This window comes from Osmerus mordax, chromosome 15 (genome assembly GCF_038355195.1).
Source record: "Osmerus mordax isolate fOsmMor3 chromosome 15, fOsmMor3.pri, whole genome shotgun sequence".
NCBI classification, from domain to species: domain Eukaryota; kingdom Metazoa; phylum Chordata; class Actinopteri; order Osmeriformes; family Osmeridae; genus Osmerus; species Osmerus mordax.
The window spans coordinates 8,919,121-8,929,628 of NC_090064.1; the positions used below are offsets into that span (position 1 = coordinate 8,919,121).

Consider the following 10,508-nt stretch of genomic DNA (forward strand, 5'->3'; position numbering starts at 1 on the left):
TTCAACATCCTCCAGAGAGGGAGGGAGAGAGAGAGAGATGGAGAGACAATAACGACATTCTGAGAGTTACAGAAAGACAGATGGACAGAAAAAGACATGGATGCTATCTCAGCTCATCTGCCAGGTAACCATGACAACCATGCAAGTAGTTGCTCCCAAATGCAACATGATGGGGGGGGGGGGGGGGGGGCGCGGCTGGGAGCTGATTTTTATGGAGGCTGAGATGCATGTGTGTGTGTGTGTGTGTTGAGGGGAGACAGTGTTCTTTCCTCTCTGTATCTTTATTGAGGGCAGCCTGAATGCAGGTGCCTAAATATAGCCTCTATTCACCAGCATCCTGGCTGTCCCTACCTCATCACTTCCTGAACCCTGCTCTCAGCCCAGTACACCTCTCAGTAGCACCCCTACCTGGCATCTCCCCTCACTCGGGCCTGGTGTCTGTGTGATGGCTTCAGGCCATGTTCTCTATGGGAGACCAGAGAGGACGTTCTACTGAGGACTTACCAGGATGTTGCTAGACCAGCCAGGGATTAGAGATGTGGTCAAGAGGGAGCAGGGTTACTGGAGGTCACCTCCTAGACGCCATGACAGCCTGAAGAGATATAGGAGACTGGAGGGGGTTGGGGTAAAATGAGGCGGAGATAGAAAAATAAAGGAAGGGGGGGGGGGGGGGGGGGGTGTACAAAGAGAGAACATGTTTTAGCAGAAAGGACACGCACATACACACACAATCTGTCACTTGAACCAAATCAGATTAGCCCACCTGGTCGTGCAGCAAAACAAACCGCGCACCCTGCTTCTCGTCTTGTTAAAACATATTTTACGTATAGTAATTTAAACCGTCAACTACAATACCTCATTTGTCCCATATACCATCTCTAAATTAGACCACCTTAAACATCGTTAGTCGCACAGCAATAAGGTTCCCGTGAATCACGACTGACGGGAGAACAGCACAGCAATCCGGTCAAAGGCTTGGACGTTCATAGAGCCCTCTGCTCATCTTTTTATTCCTAGTCCAAATCTTTAGTTTTGTTGCCGTTAATATGAATTCTCAGGAACATGAGAATTAATTCAGTTCGGTCTGTTATTCTCCCTGTCCGGGGTAATTCCGGGACGATTCCCTGCGCGTGCTGGGTTTGTGGCGTCACTACTCTGTGCGTAGTCTTTTCTTAAAGTGCACGCAAATGAGCATCTGCATCCATACGCTTTTTATCCATAGTAGCCTATAGCACTACTTCTATTTTTTACCATTAAACATTTTAAACCAAGATTGCCAAGGTAGCATTCATGTCTATCAATTTAAGTACGGTGTTGGATCAAAATTTAACATCAATGAACAAACCAGAACTACTATATAATATCCTACACATTTCATTTGCAATAGGCTAAATTTAACTTACTCTCCTTGCTCTGACGAATGATTCTGTATTTCAGTGGTCCACAATTAATCTACGATGTGCAATTTCCATACCAGTTACCACTGCTTTGGCATTCTGACTGCAAAATCGCGCCCTCCAACTACCAAGTGCAGTAATCACACATACAACCCAGTGCGCTAAGCCAAAAGTGAGTTTATTCCAGAAAGACATGGATAATTTTAAGCAAACATTAGCCTACTAAATACGTGACAACTAAATGCGTGATATTGAACACATTTAATCGATCAACAAACTGAATCGCCAAATATAACTAAATTGATTAAGAAATCATACATCAGTTGAAGTATTGAATCATGCAACAATTGTAGCAACAGCAACCGAGTTTTTTGTGGGGGATAAAAACTAACCAAGGTGCGCTTCACTAGCCTACAGATTTGTGTCATTACTGTACCAAGGGTGAACACAATAACATGCAGTAAAACTATACCCGTGTAGGCCTATAGCAAAAGTAGCTGTGGGGAATGTTCAGCAGTTAACACAGTACAGTTGGTTTAACAAAGAGTCGTTTCTCTGTCTATAGAGTACAAGTTACAAACACAAGGTAGGCCGAGTGTGTTATGAATTAACGCAAGCTTCCTGACTTCGAGGTTGTAAATAAGAAAAGAAAGCAATCATGAGAGAAAGAAGCATGTGACAAATCAAATAGTAACCCAAAAACATTTCTGAACATGAATACTAGATTTCTAGTGAACAGATTAGAACAAACAGCAGAAAAATATTGTACACTTACACACAAAATAACTCTGGGAAACACTGTTCCCGATAACTTACTCCACCCTTCAGTGAAATATGAGAGGCACTGCTCCCGATACACACACACACTGGTAGGCAAAAACTACCTTCAACGCTTGACATTATGGAAGACACTGCCCCCGATAATGATTTTAATTATGGAAGACACTGCTCCCGATAATGATTTTGATTATGGAAGACACTGCTCCCGATAATGATTTTAATTATGGAAGACACTGCTCCCGATAACTCTTAAGATCAGAAATATAAACTGCTCCAAAAGTGCAACAGAAATGGCTCTCAGAATTCAATTGAACCTAAACAAATCGAATTATTTGCAGGGTTTTAAGAGTTTGTCGTTTTTTTGCAGCATGTGCCGTTAGCTTGTCCAAAATCCTGTTGTTTATCAACCTACTACCATTAATTAATCATGAGATTATTTTCTTTTAATTCCTTAGTCTTTAATGTAACTTTAAGGTTGATAATTTATGAGCATGCATTTTACAGCATGCTCCAGTTGACCAATATATTTCTCAATCACATATCCATAGCAGCCTCTGGTAGTAGTAGCATAAAAGGAGAGTATTTCTGTAGCAGATGCTGCTGTTGGATCAAACAGTATAACTGTCATAATTATGGAAGACACTGCTCCCGATAACTTGAGTCAAAAAACAAACATCACATTTATAGTGAACACTGCCACTGATAAATAAATACAAAACATAAATAAAAAGTTCTCAGTGCAAGATGGCTTCGAGGTCATCTCTATGGTAACGGCCAAGGCTTTTGGTTGGTTGGGGATTGGGGTAAAGAGCTAGAAGGAGATGAGGTACCAGTGGCTGACACCACAGGTACCTCATCTCCTGCCAGGTCTTACAGGGAACCAGAGAGGGGGGCAGAGCCCGCTGAAGCCACAACTCTCTATTTTCTGCTCTTCACCTCTCGGTGGTGGTAGGCTTCTGATAGCTTGTGCTCAATTGAGGCTTCTCCCCAGACGACAAACATGGTTATCCTAGACAGAACTTTTCACACGCACACACTGGTTCTCTTACACACACACACAGTTTTCTTACACCCACGCTTCTCTCAGAGACAACCATCCACACACACTCAGATCTCGTTGTCCAGCTCCCAGACGTCTCCGACCAGGCCGTTGGCGCAGCCCTGCAGCGTCCAGGTGGCGAGGGCCAGCTGGGTGTGGAGCTCGTCAGGGTCGCTGAGCGCCCCCAGGGAGCCCATGGTGTGCGGCCCGAGGCCAAACACCATGTGGCGGAAGGGAACCTGAACGGGCGACACGTACGGAGAGAGCAGGCTCTGCTCCACCTGTGGAGGTCGGAGAGAGAATATGAGACGATGTATGAGTGAGAACATACGAAAAGAAGGCATATGAGAGAGATATTATGGTCCAATCTTGTAACTGTTCTGGTCTTTTCCATTATTAATACAACAGAAGCAGGCTTTTCCCCATCCACCCACCGGCCCAAATGGCTAGCAAATGTTGTAACCCTTGTTTTATTGGGGGCTGGTGAGTGAACAAAAATCTACCAGCCATGTTTTACCAGCATTTGGCTGGTGGCTGCTGCTGCTAATGCTGAGCCAGCTCACAGCCGGCAGGCAGGCGCTCTGTGTCTTACGGTCATGATCCTCTCGTTGATAAAGCGGCAGGCCTCCGCGTCGTTGAGGTCGGTGTTGAGGACGTCTGCCTGGAGCCGTCTCACAGCTCTGGAGTAGGAGCCGGACGCCATCTTCAGCCAATCACCAGACAGGCTCTGGGACGCCCCCGTCTGCGGGGGAAACCAATCAGAACCGTTACACGACCTCCCAACCCCAACACGGTTTGGGACAGTTACCCGACTTCAACCCCCCCCCCCCCCTCCCCCCCCCCCCCCCCCCCCCCCCGGATGTTCCCGGATGCGGACGTCACCTTTGCGGCGTTGGACAGCTGGCGCGTGAGTGCGCGCACCAGTTTGGCCAAGGTGGTCTGGTAGCCGGCCACGTCTAGACGCAGGATGTTGTTGTGCACCAATTGGAGAGCCAGCTGGCCTGCGAGTTGCCCCGCCCCTACTGCCATGGTGCTGAGGCGATGGTTGGTCGCACGATCCAGGTTCTCTTTGTTGTCCAGGAATGTGTTGGAGTAAGGGTAATCTTTAGCCTTGTACACACACACACACGAGAAAGGTTTCAAGGTTAGAATTCAGAGTCACACAGACAGTATTGCTTGCGTAAACACGTCACTATGGTGTTTTAAGAGTGGGTTGCGTTTGTGTGAGCGCGTGTGTGTGCGTGGACTCACCCCCTCTGAGAAGAAGCTGAAGGACAGGGAGGGGATTCCAGAGAAGGCCAGGAAAGGATAGGCACAATCTCCCAGCTGCATTGGCCTCAGGCTGGGTACACACACACACACCACAGTCAGTCTACACAGCCACAACATGCTCCGGTTTGTTTTTACGACTGGGTGTGGATCACGAATGGGGGGGGGGAGAGCCCACAGGAGTACTCACACGTTGGTCTGTAAGCTGTCCCCAGCCACTTCTTCATACAGACTCTTATTTGAACCAATGGGATTCTTCACCTAGACAGACAATGGCAAACAAAAAAAAAATCACACACACACCATCCAACATGATCTTCATCCTAAAACAGCCCATCCGGAACAGCGGTGTACCTTCTTCATGGTGCTCTCCAGCAGAGTGTGGAGCAGGGGGCTGGCAGAAGCCCTGAAAGCCCCAGTGCCTGTGGATCACACATACAAACAAACGTGAACTCAAAGCTTCAGAACTGTATTTGAACGCGTGCATGCGTTGTTGTGTTACACCCACCGGTGACAGCTCCATCCAAGCTGACGTAGGTGAAAGCCTTTTTGTTGAGAGAAGACAAGTAGCCCTGGAATACAAACAGAGCAACAATCACACACTCGCATCTCCTGAAAGACTGCCCGCGAAAAATTGAGCCCACCCCAAAAAATGAGGCTGCAGGATGTAGTTCCTACCTCCAACCACTCGGTGGCGCCAACACTGCCGTAGTCTCCTCCGCTCCAGCTGGCAAACAGCAGGCTCCTCCGGGGCCTGAAGCCTCCTGCACAGACACGCAGACATCAGGGAATCTGGGTACATGTGAACTGTGTAGATATGCTTGGGAGCACACGTGTGTGTGTGTGCGCGCGTGAGAGAGAGGGAGTGTTACCGTGTTCCACCATCTCAAACACAGCCCTGGCCAGCTCCATCAGCAGAGTGGTTCCCACGGTGGCCTTGGCATAACCAGGACCCCAGGAATCCCTCTGTGCCCCCAACACCACATACTGATCTGAAACACACAAACACAGAGATGAAAACAATGTCGTACAGATCCCATGTAACTGCGGTGAGGGCCAGCGCGCGCACACACACACACACCCACACACCCACACACCTGGGTCAGTGAAACCCTTGATGATCCCGAACACGTTGTGCAGCTCTTTGGTGACCAGAACGTTGTTCACCTCCACCGTGGCGCTCTCGCCGTCGCTGGCCCCGCCCAGTCTGTAGGTCACGCTCGGGAGTCTGCCCGTAAAAAAGCTGGGAGCCTCTGCCCCTCCCATCCTCCTAGAGCATGGAAAAAGAAACAGAGAGACAACGGAAAGAAAGAGAGAGAACGGAACAGAGAAAGAGAGGCTGTTAGCAAATCAGCACTCACGCATAAAGCATTGCGTGGGCTTTAGGATATTGGTTTTCATATCTGTGTGTCTTTGGGAGTATGCGTGTGATTCTACGTAGTGCATGTTGTGTGTGCGCGTGTCCTTACTTGAGGATCTGGGCTGCCGTCTGGGCAGTGATGGTCTGGGCAGGTATGGAGGGCAGGCCGGAGGAGCGCGTAGGGGGGAACTGAGTGTGATTAAAGGAGGGGAACCCAGGGGTGTAGGGGTCACCGGAGCCCAGGTGGACCTGCAGAGAGCACAGGAGAGAACACACACACAACACTGACTTCAGCACTCAGAACGGGCTGACCATGCAGCAAGTGGGGAAAGGCCACGTTCGTTCAGGCGATAGTGCTGTAACTACATTGGCGGATGCTGGTGTGATGCATGTGTGTGTGATGCGTGTGTGTGTGTGTGTGTGCTGTACTCACGTGTCCGTACAGCTCAGTGGTGTCTTGGTAGTCGTAGTCCTGTGGGTCTGGGTAGATCAGAACAGCAGAGGCTCCGAGCTCAGCAACACTGGCCACCTGACACAGGAAGACAGCTCAGCAAGGCCCAGGAAACCTGCCATGTCATCGCTACACAGATACAGGATATAGCCACTGGGGCATGTATATGGGAGGGAGGGCGCGCGCACACACACACACAGTGACGGCCTCCTCCTCCTCGGCCGTTAAGTGGATACACCCTAAGAGGATGTCGGAAGCAGAGGCGGCCCTTTCCTTTTCCACAGCAGGCTTTTGTTTTGAGTTGTGGCAAACCTTTGACTTCTGTTACTACACCCTTTAACACTACTCACCATCATGATTCACTCACACCCACATGTAAACCACTGACCTACTGACTTGCATACCTCATCGTTGGTTATGTTATATATTATTATTCCTTTAACCGATGAATAAATGACCACAGCAGATGGTACTCTCGCAAATTTGCCCCTTTTTTCTGTCGCGACCACTGAGCCGGTTTCGTGAAACACACACACACACACCTTCTCTGCAAAGCTGAGACGACCAGCGCGGAGCAACACCACTTTGTTCTTCAGCTCCACGTTCTGATTCTGCAGCTCCTGCAGGTCCTCTCTGCGTCCGTAGTTAGCATACACCACCTGGCCCTGCACACACACACACACAACCGCTCAGTCACAAATCAAATATGTAGAGTATCAGAAAATATGTTTCCAGTAGGATGGCCCACACAGACTAGTGACTCACCTTGACAGTTCCACGAGCACTATAGGCCAGGTAACCAGTAGGCTGGCCCACCTCCTCAGAGCCGATCAGAACACGGTTTGGCTGTGTGCTGTAGAAGAGCAGATGTCAGGAGAGGGAAGACGAGTAATTTAACACTGAGAAAGAGAGAGCAAAATAGTGCGTGTTTGTGTGTGTGTGTACCTGTTCTGAGTCTGCAGCTGTACATAGTGGATGTCAGTCCAGGGGTTCATCTGCAGACTCTTAAATCCCTCAAAGACTCGGTTTCCAAGAACACGGTCTCCATCACTTCCTGCTTCATGATCGTCCCTCGCAAACTCACTGTGGATGAAGGAGACTCAGTTGTCCAATGGAGGATGACAAAAAAAATGCCGTGTGCGTACATCTCTCTCCACTGGCTACCTATCACGGCCCGTGTCAGATTCAAGACCCTGGTATTGACCTTCCGAGCAGTGAACGGGACTGCACCCGTCTACATCAAGTCTCTCCTGCAGCCTTACACCCCCACCCGTCACCTACGGTCTTCTTCAGACAACCGCCTGGTGGTCCCACCGCTCAAGGCCGCCCGGTCCCAACACAAGCTCTTCTCCTGTCTGGCCCCCCAGTGGTGGAATCAACTCCCCACCTCCATCAGAGATACTGACTGTCTCTCCACCTTCAAGAAAAGGCTCAAGACGCACTTGTTCCGGGAGTACAACGGTACTTAGGAATGGTTCGCTTGACCCGATGTTAGTTTCCTCAAGGATCACAATGACTCTTGCTTAGAGACTTGTTGCTCTTGTGGTTAGTGGTAACTGTTTTAAATTTTTGTTCTCGCTGTGATATATTGTTTTTATTACTGTTGCTTGCTTTTTTCCACAGGTACACTTGCACTTATAGCGGTTCATGTTGTTTAATTGTAACTTGTTTAACTACATGCTCTTATGGTTCTTCCCTTTGGCACTTACTTTGGTTGTTCACAATGTGTGCTTCATGTTTTGGCTACTCGCGATGTTTTTTGGCTATCTTGTTGTTATGATCAGTGACCTATGCACTTTGTAAAGCTCTCTCTTGGAAGTCGCTTTGGATAAAAGCGTCTGCTAAATGAATAAATGTAAATGTAATGTACCTTAGTCTCTTGTCAAAGGCCTCTGGGTTGAGTTTCTGCCCCAGCAAGTTATTGATGTCACTCCAATCTAGAGACTTCTCCACAACTTCCTCCTCGCCACCTTCAGTCTCTTCAGTCTCCACTCCCAGTTTAGGGTCACAGCTCACCAGAGGCCTCTGTGGGGAGCGATGGCTCGCGTAGCCAATCAGGTACCCTGAAACAGAGACAAACACAGGGATTGGTCAATACGCAGAGAAAGAAATATAACCTTTCAGTTGAGGGATGGCAGTTGCAATGGCTACCAATGACGAAGATCAGCAGGGTTCCGAGGGCCAGGTAGCACACGTTGCGGTACTTGTCCCGGGGCGGCGCCCTGTACGAGGGCGAGCCGTGCGATTCGTCCATTGAGTCGGGGACATGGTCATTTTCGATCCCGTCGCTGGACAGCTTGACCTCGATGTGGGGCCCTCCCTCCTCCTCGGACTGCAGGGTGAACCTACTGTAACGCTCGCTGTTGAACTGGGAGAGAGAGACAGTATGTAGTGAAGGCCAAACTGTAACCCACACTCACATCTACAGATGTGTCACATACATCATACACACATATGAAATCTCACCATTTTGGTCAGTGCAGACCTCGCTTGATTAATTCTTGCCGTCATAGCTCTGGCTTGGAAAAAGAAAGTCAAGGGAAGATTGAGAACAACAGAACAGATTGCAAATAATATATATATATGAATACAATTATTATTTTTACAGTGACCCTGAGTTTAGACAGAGCAGCCATTCAGACTACCTCAGGGCTTGTGGCATTTACTCAACAAAGCAGTTTTAGTGCAAGTCACAACCAGTGTGCATCTTTTGTAACTCTGGTTTCAAAATAGGAAATTTGAAATTCAATAGACAAGGAAACCAGACCGCCAACACACTTGGGCAAGGTCACTGAACCTACCCACATGTCATTGAGGTGATCTTTCTAGCACACATTTATCTCCTTCCAACACCTACATTAAATCCTAAATGCACTCACAATCTTTCTTATCATTCCTCCAGCTCAAAATAGACCTTGAGATGTCACAACACACAGATAAACTGCACTTATCACACACTAGCTAGACACCATCCAAATCAACATGACCTTTCAGTGGTGATGACCTCAAATCCAGCCAAATATCCCACTTCAAACATAGCACACATATATATCTCTCTCTCTCACACACACAGGGCTACCAGGAAGAGGAAACTGAGAATCATGTTTTACCATCCACAGCTAACCGCTGCCAGACACAACCAGGAAATACTCAGTATTTTCATCTAATAATGATTAGTTCTGAATAGACTAAGATAACGAAGGGAGGGAAATAATATTAAATTGAATTGTTGAGGGCAGTACGTTTATTCTTGGTTCACCAATGCCAGAAAACAAACTCACACATCAAGTGAAAAAGCCACAAATATAAAGTTCTGGAACTCTAATGCAAGATACAATATTAATCTTCTGCTTTCCTCACACTGAACAAATGTGTGTGGAGAATGCACAATATAGGCAATTAGTTACTACTAGCTACAGTTGCTAAATTAGCAGTTAACTGTCAAGGTCAGATGTCTCTTCCGGTCACAGACTTGTCTACCTACGTGGGATTAGAAAACCACGCCACCCCAGATAGCTAGATAGATAGCAGAGGACAGTGACGGAACTATCAAGCTAATTGTCCCATACGTACACATATATTGAACATCTCGTGTCAATATACCGCAATCAAACATGCAGAGTCGGGTGAGAGCTTTTTACAGATAAATAAGGGGAAATCAGTATTTGGACACGTAACGACTAACGTTAATGATAGCTAGCCAACCCTGCCTGACTAGGCTAGCAGCATCCAGCGTCCCGTCGTTTGCTCTAATTCAACTGTCTAGTTTACATTACAGCGCGGAATGCCAGTAGCTCAAACTGTAACCACATACGATAACGTCTATTCAGTAAAGCTCTAATCTTCAAAAAGATAATGGAGGTTCATAAAAATGTTATCTCACCTCTCCGGCACTCTTTATACCCTCGGTCCCCCTAGTGCGCTCAACCACACGTTGTGCCTTTAGCCGGTAGTTCCGGTTTTACAGTCAATGCAGCCTAAGCACGTAGGCACATTTTGATACCACGCCTCCTCAGTGTTTTGTCATTCCAAGTAGTGATGGGTCGTTCGCGAACGATCCGGCTCTAAGAGCCGGCTCTTGAAGGTGAACGTCGGGAGCTGGCTCGAATATCTGAAGAGCCGACTCTATTTTTAATAGATTAATACAGCCTATAAAAACTAAATGATTATGAAATAATGAATTTTAATTGTATCTAAAATAATTGACTAATT

The 10,508-nt window shown here is 47.6% G+C and overlaps 1 protein-coding gene across 3 annotated transcripts; it reads right to left on the minus strand.

Moving 5' to 3' along the window:
* Positions 1-1,554: 1,554 nt before the first annotated feature.
* Positions 1,555-10,256, minus strand: tfr1b (transferrin receptor 1b). 3 transcript variants are annotated; one of them, XM_067251776.1, is made up of 19 exons: positions 10,180-10,256; positions 8,763-8,815; positions 8,448-8,664; positions 8,167-8,359; positions 7,242-7,379; positions 7,062-7,149; positions 6,839-6,961; positions 6,279-6,374; positions 5,955-6,094; positions 5,583-5,755; positions 5,358-5,477; positions 5,164-5,249; positions 4,994-5,057; positions 4,840-4,907; positions 4,676-4,746; positions 4,468-4,558; positions 4,099-4,326; positions 3,809-3,943; positions 1,555-3,497 (listed from the first exon to the last, which is right to left on the minus strand). In XM_067251776.1, the coding sequence occupies exons 2-19, from the start codon at positions 8,805-8,807 to the stop codon at positions 3,285-3,287; spliced, it is 2,289 nt and encodes a 762-aa protein (XP_067107877.1). In that variant the 5' UTR covers positions 8,808-8,815; positions 10,180-10,256; the 3' UTR covers positions 1,555-3,284. The 3 variants fall into 3 exon arrangements, with proteins under 3 accessions (XP_067107877.1, XP_067107876.1, XP_067107879.1); XM_067251775.1 differs by having other exon boundaries at positions 3,809-3,958; XM_067251778.1 differs by lacking the exon at positions 3,809-3,943.
* Between the last annotated feature and the right edge of the window lie 252 nt (positions 10,257-10,508).

Excerpts from the sequence above, each read along its gene's own strand:
- tfr1b (XM_067251775.1), bottom strand. The coding sequence starts at position 8,807 with ATGACGGCAAGAATTAATCAAGCGAGGTCTGCACTGACCAAAATG. Across the intron at positions 5,756-5,954 it reads ACGGCAGCCCAGATCCTCAA|GAGGATGGGAGGGGCAGAGG; the intron begins GTAAGGACACGC and ends TCCATGCTCTAG. Across the intron at positions 4,327-4,467 it reads TCAGCTTCTTCTCAGAGGGG|GCTAAAGATTACCCTTACTC; the intron begins GTGAGTCCACGC and ends TGTGTGTACAAG.